This window comes from Haliotis rufescens, unplaced genomic scaffold (assembly GCF_023055435.1).
Source record: "Haliotis rufescens isolate VD_foot unplaced genomic scaffold, xgHalRufe1.0.p SCAF_7, whole genome shotgun sequence".
Classification (NCBI taxonomy): Eukaryota; Metazoa; Mollusca; class Gastropoda; order Lepetellida; family Haliotidae; genus Haliotis; species Haliotis rufescens.
Genome location: NW_025964361.1, coordinates 24,042,403 through 24,054,836, shown reverse-complemented (window position 1 = coordinate 24,054,836; position 12,434 = coordinate 24,042,403). Strand labels below are relative to the sequence as shown.

Here is a 12,434-nt window from a genome sequence, read left to right as displayed (position 1 = left end):
GTGATGCAGGCCTTAGACGTGAAACCCATGAGCACGGGTATGGTGCTGACAAATCTAGAAACATAATCGGGGCGAACCGGGATTCGAACCCACAATCATGATTTCTGGCGTGCCCAAGGGACGCAACTCTGCACAGCAAAATGCGGCGCCTTAGACGACTGGGCCACCAACTTAGCGTCAACAGATATTTTCCAAATCTTTTCATGTTTTAATCAAGGTGCTCCCGTGATTTAATGCATTTCGCGAAGTAAGACAATGACAAGACAATTACTATGTAGAATGTAGATAGAAATTCAAATTAACAAAAAAAAGAAGAAGAAAATAATTGAGCTGAGGTTTGAGTATTCGGCGTCACGGCTGACATCACTTGTTTGTAAACATAACGGTCAGTCGGTTGCGAGTTCAACTCCAAACATGGTTGTAGCCAACTATCACAGTTGGGAGCTTTGACTGGTGGCAGCGATGATATTGAGAGCTCCTCGAACGGGCTATCGCTATGAGGACCTTGAGGAAGATGGCCTCTTTGGTGCTGTCAATGTGTCTCTGTCACTGCCCGTTTCTCCGTCCACTGGCTGTGTCTTATTCTACTGGCTGTGTCTCCTTCAAGTTGCTGTGTCCCCCTGTCACTGGCTGTGACCCTCTCTGTCACTGGCTGTGTCTCTCTGTCACTTGCTGTGTCACCCTGTCACTGGCTGTGTCTCTCTGTCACTGACTGTGTCTCTCTGTCACTGACTGTGTCTCCTTCAACTGGCTGTGTCTCCTTTAACTTGATGTGACCCTCTCTGTCACTGGCTGTGTCCCGCTGTCACTGGTTGTGTCACTATGTCACTGGCTGTGTCTCTGTCATTGGCTGTGTCTCTCTGTCAATGGTTGTGTCTCCTCCAACTGGCTGTGTCTCCTTAACTTGCTGTGACACTCTCTGTCACTGGCTGTGTCTCTCTGTGAATGGTTGTATCTCTCTCTGTCAATGGCTGTGTCTCTCTGTCACTGGCTGTGTCTCTCTCTGTCACTTGCTGTGACCCTCTCTATCACTGACTGTGTCTCTCCGCACTGGCTTTGTCTCTTTGTCACTGGCTGTGTCTCTCTGTCACTGGTTGTGTCTCTCTCTGTCACTGGCTGTGTCTCCTTTAACTTGCTGTGACCCTCGCTGTCACTGGCTGTGTCTCTCTGTCAATGGCTGTGTCTCTCTCTGTCACTTGCTGTGACCCTCTCTATCACTGACTGTGTCTCTCCGCACTGGCTTTGTCTCTTTGTCACTGGCTGTGTCTCTCTGTCACTGGTTGTGTCTCTCTCTGTCACTGGCTGTGTCTCCTTTAACTTGCTGTGACCCTCTCTGTCACTTGCTGTGACCCTCTCTGTCACTGACTGTGTCTCTCTGTCACTGGCTTTGTCTCTTTGTCACTGACTGTGTCTCTCTGTCACTGGTTGTGTCTCTCTCTGTTACTGGCTGTGTCTCCTCCAACTGGCTGTGACCCTCTCTGTCACTTGCTGTGACCCTCTTTGTCACTGACTGTGTCTCTCTGTCACTGGCTGTGTCTCCTCTAACTGGCTGTGACCCTCTCTGTCACTGACTGTGTCTCTCTGTCACTGGCTGTGTCTCTTTTGTCACTGGCTTTGTCTCCCTGTCACTGACTGTGTCTCTCCGTCACTGGCTGTGTCTCTCCGCCACTGGCTTTGTCTCCTTCAACTGGCAGTGTCTCCTTAACTTGCTGTGACCCTCTCTGTCACTGGCTGTGCCCCTCTGTCACTGGCTGTGACCCTCTCTGTCACTGACTGTGTCTCTCTGTCACTGGCTGTGTCTCTCTGTCACTGGCTTTGTCTCCCTGTCACTGACTGTGTCTCTCCGTCACTGGCTGTGTCTCTCCGCCACTGGCTTTGTCTTCCTGTCACTGGCTTTGTCTCCTTCAACTGGCAGTGTCTCCTTAACTTGCTGTGACACTCTCTGTCACTGGCTGTGTCTCTCTGTCACTTGCTGTGTCACCCTGTCACTGGCTGTGTCTCTCTGTCAGTGGCTTTGTCTCTCTGTCACTGGCTTTGTCTCCCTGTCACTGACTGTGTCTCCTTTAAGTTGCTGTGACCCTCTCTGTCACTTGCTGTGACCCTCCCTGTCACTGACTGTGTCTCTCTGTCACTGGCTTTGTCTCTTTGTCACTGGCTGTGTCTCTCTGTCACTGGTTGTGTCTCTCTCTGTCACTGGCTGTGTCTCCTTTAACTTGCTGTGACCCTCTCTGTCACTTGCTGTGACCCTCTCTGTCACTGACTGTGTCTCTCTGTCACTGGCTTTGTCTCTTTGTCACTGGCTGTGTCTCTCTGTCACTGGTTGTGTCTCTCTCTGTCACTGGCTGTGTCTCCTCCAACTGGCTGTGACCCTCTCTGTCACTGGCTGTGTCTCTCTGTCACTTGCTGTGTCACCCTGTCACTGGCTGTGTCTCTCTGTCACTGACTGTGTCTCTCTGTCACTGGTTCTGTCTCTCTGTCACTGGCTGTGCCTCCCTGTCACTGGCTGTGTCTCTCTGTCACTGGCTTTGCCTCCCTGTCACTGGCTGTGTCTCTCTGTCACTGGCTGTGTCTCTCTGTCACTGGCTGTGTCTCTCTGTCACTGGCTGTGTCTCTCTGTCACTGGCTTTGTCTCCCTGTCACTGACTGTGTCTCTCCGTCACTGGCTGTGTCTCTCCGCCACTGGCTTTGTCTTCCTGTCACTGGCTTTGTCTCCTTCAACTGGCAGTGTCTCCTTAACTTGCTGTGACCCTCTCTGTCACTGGCTGTGCCCCTCTGTCACTGGCTGTGTCTCTCTGTCACTGGCTGTGTCTCCTTAACTTGCTGTGCCCCTCTCTGTCACTGGCTGTGCCCCTCTGTCACTGGCTGTGTCTCTCTGTCACTGGCTGTGTCTCTCTGTCACTGGCTCTGTCTCCTTCAACTGGCTGTGTCTCCTTTAACTTGATGTGACCCTCTCTGTCACTGGCTGTGTCCCGCTGTCACTGGTTGTGTCACTATGTCACTGACTGTGTCTCTCTGTCATTGGCTGTGTCTCTCTGTCAATGGTTGTGTCTCCTCCAACTGGCTGTGTCTCCTTAACTTGCTGTGACACTCTCTGTCACTGGCTGTGTCTCTCTGTCACTGGCTCTGTCTCCTTCAACTGGCTGTGTCTCCTTTAACTTGATGTGACCCTCTCTGTCAATGGCTGTGTCCCGCTGTCACTGGCTGTGTCTCTCTGTCACTGGCTGTGCCCCTCGCTGTCACTGGTTGTGTCCCGCTGTCACTGGTTGTGTCACTATGTCACTGGCTGTGTCTCTCTGTCATTGGTTGTGTCTCTCTGTCAATGGTTGTGTCTCCTCCAACTGGCTGTGTCTCCTTAACTTGCTGTGACACTCTCTGTCACTGGCTGTGTCCCCCTGTCACTGGCTGTGTCACCCTGTCACTGGCTGTGTCTCTCTGTCAGTGGCTTTGTCTCTCTGTCACTGGCTTTGTCTCCCTGTCACTGGATGTGTCTCCTTTAACTGGCTGTGTCTCTCTGTCACTGGTTGTGTCTCTCTCTGTCACTGGCTGTGTCTCTCTGTCACTGGCTGTGTCTCCTCCAACTGGCTGTGACCCTCTCTGTCACTGGCTGTGTCTCTCTGTCACTGGCTTTGCCCCTCGCTGTCACTGGTTGTGTCACTATGTCACTGGCTGTGTCTCTCTGTCATTGGTTGTGTCTCTCTGTCAATGGTTGTGTCTCCTCCAACTGGCTGTGTCTCCTTAACTTGCTGTGACACTCTCTGTCACTGGCTGTGTCCCCCTGTCACTGGCTGTGTCACCCTGTCACTGGCTGTGTCTCTCTGTCAGTGGCTTTGTCTCTCTGTCACTGGCTTTGTCTCCCTGTCACTGGATGTGTCTCCTTTAACTGGCTGTGTCTCTCTGTCACTGGTTGTGTCTCTCTCTGTCACTGGCTGTGTCTCTCTGTCACTGGCTGTGTCTCCTCCAACTGGCTGTGACCCTCTCTGTCACTGGCTGTGTCTCTCTGTCACTGGCTTTGCCCCTCGCTGTCACTGGTTGTGTCACTATGTCACTGGCTGTGTCTCTCTGTCATTGGTTGTGTCTCTCTGTCAATGGTTGTGTCTCCTCCAACTGGCTGTGTCTCCTTAACTTGCTGTGACACTCTCTGTCACTGGCTGTGTCCCCCTGTCACTGGCTGTGTCACCCTGTCAGTGGCTGTGTCTCTCTGTCAGTGGCTTTGTCTCCCTGTCACTGGCTGTGTCTCCTTTAACTGGCTGTGTCTCTCTGTCACTGGTTGTGTCTCTCTCTGTCACTGGCTGTGTCTCTCTGTCACTGGCTGTGTCTCCTCCAACTGGCTGTGACCCTCTCTGTCACTGGCTGTGTCTCTCTGTCACTGGCTGTGTCACCATGTCACTGGCTGTGTCTCTCTGTCACTGGTTGTGTCTCTCTGTCACTGGCTGTGTCTCTTTGTCACTGACTGTGTTTCTCTGTCACTGGCTGTGTCTCCTCCAACTGGCTGTGTCTCTCTGTCACTGACTGTGTCTCTCTGTCACTGGCTGTGTCTCTCTGTCACTGATTGTGTCTCTCTTGTACTGGCTGTGTCTCTCTGTCACTGGCTGTGTCTCCTTCAAGTTGCTGTGTCTCTCTGTCACTTGCTTTGTCTCACTGTCGCTGGCTGTGTCTCTTTGTAACTTTCGGTGTCTCCTTCACTCGCGTGAAACTATTATTGACAGTATCGTGAGCGGTGTGTTTTGAATTGCAGTTAACGTCAGTTCTATGAATACGCAGTCCTATTTGATAGCAACACCCAATACAACATACAGACAGTGGTAGGTGTATGTCTCTGTTGTTGTCCTGTCGATTTGAAATTGAGAGACGAAAAGGCAACCAGGATGTGTGAACAGTAATGTTGCAATAGCACGTCAGTCACAGCGACCCTGATTATTGTCCGATCGTCGTGACACTTCGCCTTTCCTTTTCGCTTGCATTTCAATTCGCGGGTAAAAATAGATGACCTGAGCGGTTTATTTTTAGACCTGCTATACACGTAAACAGGTCGTTATGGATAGGGGGTATACACGTAAACAGGATGTTATAGGAGGGATAAGAGCTCACCACGAACACAACTGTCAATGACAGCGAGATAGTGTTTGTCACAGCGAGAAACTGTTAGTGATAGAGAGACGCTGTTAGTGACAGAGAGACGCTGTTGGTGACAGAGAGACACTGTTAGTGACAGAGAGACACTGTTAGTGACAGAGAGACGCTGTTGGTGACAGAGAGACATGACAATATTATCTGGACTCGTGGTGGACGGACAGAGGGTCAGAGGTGAGTGAAGTAGATTCACTGTATTTCTTGAGGGGCGGTGGTGTAGCTCATCACTCCAATGTCCAATTTCGAATCCCACATGGGTACATTGTGTGAAGTCAAGGCAAGGGCACTTGTCATTCCCAAATACTACAGTATTTCAACAGCAGCTCAGATCGGTAGTCGGTGAGGGCGGAGGTAGGAGGGGGCTGGCTGGGGTAGGGTATCACTTGACAAATATACACGATTATGTCAATGTAAGGCGAAGGGGTGGGGCGCTTGACAACACATGATTATGTCAATGTGAGATGAGGTGAAGGCGCTTGTGGCCTATCTATTTGAGAGTATGTAAGTCCTCACGTTTTAAATGTTTGGATACCCAGTGGTATATGTTTATAATGTTTATTTTTTGGTTGTGATGTGTTATTTGGATCCCATTTGCTTTTCAGTTGGGGGTGTTTACTTTTTTTTCTTTATGGTTTATGTCCTCCCTGACATATATGATCAGACCACCATCTGCTCTACCTGGGCGAGATTGGACTCTGTCGACTCTTACTGAGTTATCATTTTGTAGGGTGAATTTTTTTTTAGAAAAAAAGTGGGTTACCTGAAAGCATATGATGTGAGGACTTGAGTTATGTCTAAATTAAGTTTTTAGTTCATGGCCGTGGGAGGCCAAACAAATAGAATTCCACTGTAGTGGGGGTGAGGGTTTGTGATTAAGAGTTGTTTTTTATTTCAAAATTGCGGTGGGTTGGGTGGCCCTTGGAGGATAAGATGGGTGCCTTGCGAGCTGGTTTGCTTAAAGGTGTAGATGTTATGGCGTTGTCAGTGTTGGAGAACTCTGTGATCAGAGATCTCCTGGGTACTGGAGGAGAGGTTCCAAGAGTTGTGCAACCAGGTAAACCCATCGGACCTTGGAAATAGACCCCGAAAAATGCTATGAAAAACGCAAAAGCACATTCAACAAAGCCAAACGAAATCTCTCACATTTACAGAGAGCTCACCAACTAAATCACGAAGTATCAAACGATGCAAAAAACACCAAACATTAATAATTCAACAAATCAACAGAAAGCAAACAATCTAGCGCAACCACGTCTCAGCAGTTACCAGCAATAGTAACTTCAGCGTGGAATTCCAAAAACAATAAAAAAAACTTGGTAACTAGATACACAAAGGATTTAAACACACTCCGCTGCCTGGTAGGGTCCAATTAGGGGGTTCCAGAAGACCCTACTATCCCACTATACATCTCTCATTAGATCAAAATTGGACTACGGATGCGCAATATACAATACTTTAAACAAAACACTGAACGATAAGCCAAATACAATCCAATATCAAACCTTGAAAATAATCACACGCACAAAGCATGGTACACCACTTACGGCACTACATGCCCTAACAGCCGAAATCCCCCTGGATTTTCGCCGTCAACAATTAACAATACAATTCTGGACGTCTACCCAGTGAAACACCCAAATTCAACAAATCCTTAGAAATAATAAGTCTGAGAATTCAAGCGTTCGCTCGCAAAAACCCACTGTGAACCCCAATATCATAACGCACACTAGATTACTTAAACCTACACAACCTAAACGACTTAAAACAAAACACAAAACCAAACGACATCTTCACACCAAAATCTCAGCCCCCCAAAACATATAGACAAAACACTCTCCTCCAAAATAAATGAGGCAGCTAGTCCAAACACCGCCCACACCAACACACTAGCATATATACATGAAAAATGGCCAAATTGGCGCCACATTTACACAGACGAGTCCTCTGACACGGGCTCAAACCAACCAGGATTCGGCATCCAAATTTCCCAACCCACAAACGAAACTAAATCCTATAGGCTCCCAAACAACCAATCAATCTTCACGGCCGAACTTATGGGGATGGCTACAGCCTTACAAATCCCCCAAATTAAAAAACAAAAAAATCCTAATTTTAACTGACTCGTTAAGTGGACTACAAGCTATTAAAAGCAAAAACACAAAAATATCGCCCTAAACTAAAACATCAACTACTTAAAAGTTCCAACCAACTCAGTAAAGTCGACAAACAAAAAGATTTCTTATAGATCCCTGCCCACGTCGGAGTGTTCGGAAAAGCAGCCCTTAAAACTACCAGGAGTTAGCCTTAATTTACCAATATCCAAAAACAAAATAAAGAGCTTCACTAAGGGAATTCTTTTCGAAAACTCAAACTGCAGACTAAAACATATACTCCAAAAGCCCCTAAAAAACTAAAGACTGATCATAAATCCCAAAGTATTGACAGGGCAATAATTAATTTACAAACAGGTCACACAAAACTGAACTCATATCCCCTTAAAATAAAGAAACACGAAACAGGTAAATGCCCACACTGCAGCCAACTAGAAACACCAGAACACGTACTACTACACTGCACACACTACAATCTACACAGAACAACACTCCAAACACCACACATCCACATCCTCTCTCAGACCCCCACTTTAAACACCCAAGTTTCCAAATTCCAAACTTCTCAAACATGAAAAAAAGCAGCCCTAACGCCCCCAGGTTGCCTCACCTGGCATTATGAAATACGCATAATGTCGGAAAGCACATGTTAAGTCTCCAATTTTCCTCCTTTTAACAAACACGTGAGATTATTTAATTTTCCACGTGATCAAGATAAGTTGACTATCTGCCTATAATACTCAATAAAGTCATCATTAAGTAAACTATTCGTGACAAATTTATCTGTTTTTATCTGGAATGTATTTACTGATCCTTATTCAATGATCGAATGCAGGCATCACATACATATAAACGCTGGTACAGTGAAAATACAGCCACGCATCGGTAATTGTTATTACGTGGTAGTAGTTGGAAGTAGTTGGGGTCTTGAGGATATGCGCGAGTTCCTGTTCAAGGAAGCATTATGACGTCCTAGCACCGACGGGTAAACATCCAGCAAACAACACGGGGCATTGAAATCAAGTGAGGTATTTTACAGCAATTAGAGCTTAAGTATATGTTTTACGTCGCACTAAGTGTTGCTTGTATACCTTCGCGGTATGCGGATGTCGATGGACCATCCTAGTAGTTAACTCGCCACGCTGGAGGCCTGCACACAATGTGTCATGTTCATTTCCGGTGTCCCCAGACGGGACATTTCTGGAATACTCTTACAAGCAGTGTAAACCTATAATCTGTCAGTGATCCACATCGTAGGGTTCGTTGACACGGCTGTCTGCAGGTTTTGTGGGGTGTTTACACTCGGGAGCCATTTTAACCATCTGTTCCCCAAATAGGTCACGTGATCAGACATTTTATAATGTCAATGCAAAGAAATATAGTTACTTGTGTACACAGCTTTAATTGTAGGGTAATATATGGCCTGGAGCTGATCTGTTTGGGGAGGTTCCTGTTTCTTAATGCAGTGGGTTTTATAACGACGACAATTTGTTTAGGTTACTGGCCGTCTGCTGTATCAGATTGTATTATCAGCAGTGTATTATCTTCCCTTCACTAATCCAATAGGTGCGCTGACCCACTAGGATGTATTAGAGATCATAGCTGAAGTGTTCTAATGTTTTATAAGTGGTTTTATTAATTCATTGTAGGCAGATGGTATGAGGTATCCTTCATCTATGTTGATTGAACTGCTGCTGCTAGTTTTCGTTTGGTGGAGTCATTGAGATTGCTTGATAGGATTTGTACATTGTCCCACCAGATATTGAGATTAGGGCACTGTGATGATGTGGTCTGAGATGGCTGATTTGTGGTCTGACTTTGTGGTAGATGTTTTATGTTCTTTTATTCTGACGTTTATGTGGAATGAAATTTCACCTACATAGGCGTTGCCGCAATCACAGCTGATTTTATAGACACCTATAACAGGTTCGTGTTGTTTCCAAGTGTTCCTGCCATTGGCTATTAGTAGGGTGTTAAGAGGTGTAGAGCTGGGAAAGTATGTTTCAGCGCCGGATGTCTGCTTCAGGTGGCAGCTGATGTGGTAGGTTGTTCTTATGTTGGGGAAGGAGATTCGGATTGGTGCTTGCTCAGGTTTGGGGCAGGTTAAGATGATGCTAGGTGGAGGGTGTGGAGTAGCCTTGGTGGGTGGTGGTTGAAGTGGGTGAATACATGGCGGAGGTGTTGAATTTTTTATGTAGGTCTGGCGGAGAAGAGGTTGATGGCTCGTCTGGTGAAGGTGGAGATCATGTCGGTTTGGATTTTCCGGAGATGGTTGGAGTTGAAATGAATGAATGTATATATTGGTCAGGGTTGGTTGGCTTTCTGTAGCCAGTGGTTTGGATCTGGTTGGGTGGGATTCTGGTAACGGATACGTCGAGAACGGGAAATTTTTCATTCTTCTCAGTTTCAATGGTACACTGGACACACTAATAATGTTTAAAGCATCGCATCAGCATTACACATTCTGACAAATACCTATTACCATCCAATAACTGACTTTATGGAAACGTTAACCACTATGATAACTTAGAATAGAAACCAACGTTGTGTGTCTTTGCATTTGTGATATTTCAACCTACTGTGTTCCAGTCCCCCTAAAGAGTGTTGACATATCAGTGAGTATCCACGGTTTTCTGGCGAATGTCAACGCAAGCCTCGGCTACCACAATGACCAGCCCAACACCATCGAGGTTGTCTACGTCTTCCCGGTGGACGACAACAGTGCCGTCTACAAGCTTGAGGCAGACATCGACGGTAGACACATCGTGGCTGAAGTTCAAGAAAAAGAACAAGTAAGAGAACACAAAAGATGCACCTATTAATACGTTAACACTCCATCATTACTCAGTCATCTTGTATCAATGTGACCATTTAGTGTTATGAAACCCATCATCAATGATTGTTCTATTCTGTAGGCTCGGGAAACCTACAAAAAAGCTGTAGCTTCTGGTCGGTCTGCTGTGTTGATGGAGGAACATGATGCTTCAGGAGACATCTTCAGGTGCAAGCTGGGTAATCTCCCCCCAGACTCGGACGCCAAACTCCAGTTTTCCTTCGTCACGGAGCTGGCCCAGGAGACAGATGGGTCTCTCAAGTTTGTTCTGCCGACGGTTCTCAATCCCAGATATAATCCCAGCAAGGAAGGTAAGGCACACATCACAGTAGTGTAAACATATTCTGATCAGTTGCAGCAATTATTCCATATATTGGTAAAGCAACTGGACATTTCTGTTTTTATAACAGGACGTTTCATGAATGTGCCTGGAATTTTATAATTTTAAAGATTGAAGTTTGGGTGGGTATGATTGTCACCGCTCTTGGTATTATTGTTGCGACATGATATGGTGTTGTCAGATATGTTGTTGTTACGTGATGTGGTATTGTCAGATATGTTGTTGTAACATGATGTGGTATTGTCAGATATGTTGTTGTAACATGATGTGGTATTGTCAGATAAGTGGTTGTAACATGATGTGGTATTGTCAGATATGTTGTTGTAACATGATGTGGTATTGTCAGATATGTTGTTGTAACATGTGGTATTGTCAGATATGTTGTTGTAACATGATGTGGTATTGTCAGATATGTTGTTGTAACATGATGTGGTATTGTCAGATATGTTGTTGTAACATGATGTGGTATTGTCAGATATGTTGTTGTAACATGATGTGGTATTGTCAGATATGTTGTTGTAACATGATGTGGTATTGTCAGATATGTTGTTGTAACATGATGTGGTATTGTCAGATATGTTGTTGTAACATGATGTGGTATTGTCAGATAAGTGGTTGTAACATGATGTGGTATTGTCAGATAAGTGGTTGTAACATGATGTGGTATTGTCAGATATGTTGTTGTAACATGATGTGGTATTGTCAGATATGTTGTTGTTACGTGATGTGGTATTGTCAGATATGTTGTTGTAACATGTGGTATTGTCAGATAAGTGGTTGTAACATGATGTGGTATTGTCAGATATGTTGTTGTAACATGATGTGGTATTGTCAGATATGTTGTTGTAACATGATGTGGTATTGTCAGATATGTTGTTGTTACATGTGGTATTGTCAGATATGTTGTTGTAACATGTGGTATTGTCAGATATGTTGTTGTAACATGATGTGGTATTGTCAGATATGTTGTTGTAACATGATGTGGTATTGTCAGATATGTTGTTGTAACATGATATGGTATTGTCAGATATGTTGTTGTAACAAGATGTGGTATTGTCAGATAAGTGGTTGTTACATGATATTTCTTCTCACTTGGATTCCCAAATATCAGCGTCTGCAAACACGTTTTTTGAACCATTTACCAGAGTCACTTCATTTCAAAACTTCATACACATGTATGTTTGATTATTTGTCGAACAGACAACATTTTGAATATTATAACAATGTTTATGTCTCCTACCAAACACTCCCTGCCTACCGTGTTTCAAACCACATCCCCCTTAAAAGGCCGCCTACATTTCGCTGGAATATTGCTGATTTCACAAGACAAACAAAACAAACACATGTTAAATCAGCTTGGTTGCTTTATTTGCTTTCTCTACTAATTATAAGAACACCCGATCAAAACGTTAGAAATTAATCTTTCTAACGTATTTTAGAAAGAGCTCTGTACTTGCTTTTACTTTTCATCTAAAATAATCAGTTATTTAAAAGACATTGCCAATCATTTTCGATTAGAGTACAAACACTTCTGAATTTTTCAAATCAAATGTCACAAAGAAGTAATTTTTATGCCTGTGTCAGACGTTCCCCGTGTCAGGCACTCAGTGATAATGGTTGATAGTTTTATGACATCACCATGCCGTTTCAGATGGTGGCACGGATGAAGACACGTCATTTGGTAATATGAATCCCTGTCTGTATACACTGGACTTCAACGGCACGGTCACGTCAATCCAGGATATTGCCAGAGTGTGGTCCGACTCAGACAAACTTCTCACATCACTAACAAAAGGAGCGGTGAACATAATGAAGGTACTTGAAACATTTTTGAAATGTTGTTAATATGTTTCGACGATGACGTCTATTACTTTTAATCTAGACTAATTATTATTACCTCTATGGGGAAATTTCGGCATTCTTTCTATACCTTGCTTAATGCTTGGACATCGGGATTAAATAGAATTAAACGCAATCAGGACCAATCCTGAGTACCCTCTCCATTAACGATAAGAATACA

The 12,434-nt window shown here is 44.9% G+C and overlaps 1 protein-coding gene across 2 annotated transcripts in view; it reads left to right on the top strand.

Annotated features, from left to right (window-relative positions):
• Positions 1-12,434, top strand: part of LOC124137465 (von Willebrand factor A domain-containing protein 5A-like) — a 38,567-nt gene that overhangs the window by 14,539 nt on the left and 11,594 nt on the right. Inside the window, exons 1-4 of one of the 2 annotated variants that reach the window (XM_046503767.2) lie at positions 5,053-5,304; positions 9,831-10,033; positions 10,157-10,385; positions 12,066-12,229. In XM_046503767.2, the coding sequence (XP_046359723.2) occupies positions 5,259-5,304; positions 9,831-10,033; positions 10,157-10,385; positions 12,066-12,229 (642 nt within the window). In that variant the 5' untranslated portion in view covers positions 5,053-5,258. Of the gene's footprint in view, positions 1-5,052; positions 5,305-9,830; positions 10,034-10,156; positions 10,386-12,065; positions 12,230-12,434 lie in introns of those variants that run through there. The other variant, XM_046503768.2, reaches the window with a different exon arrangement.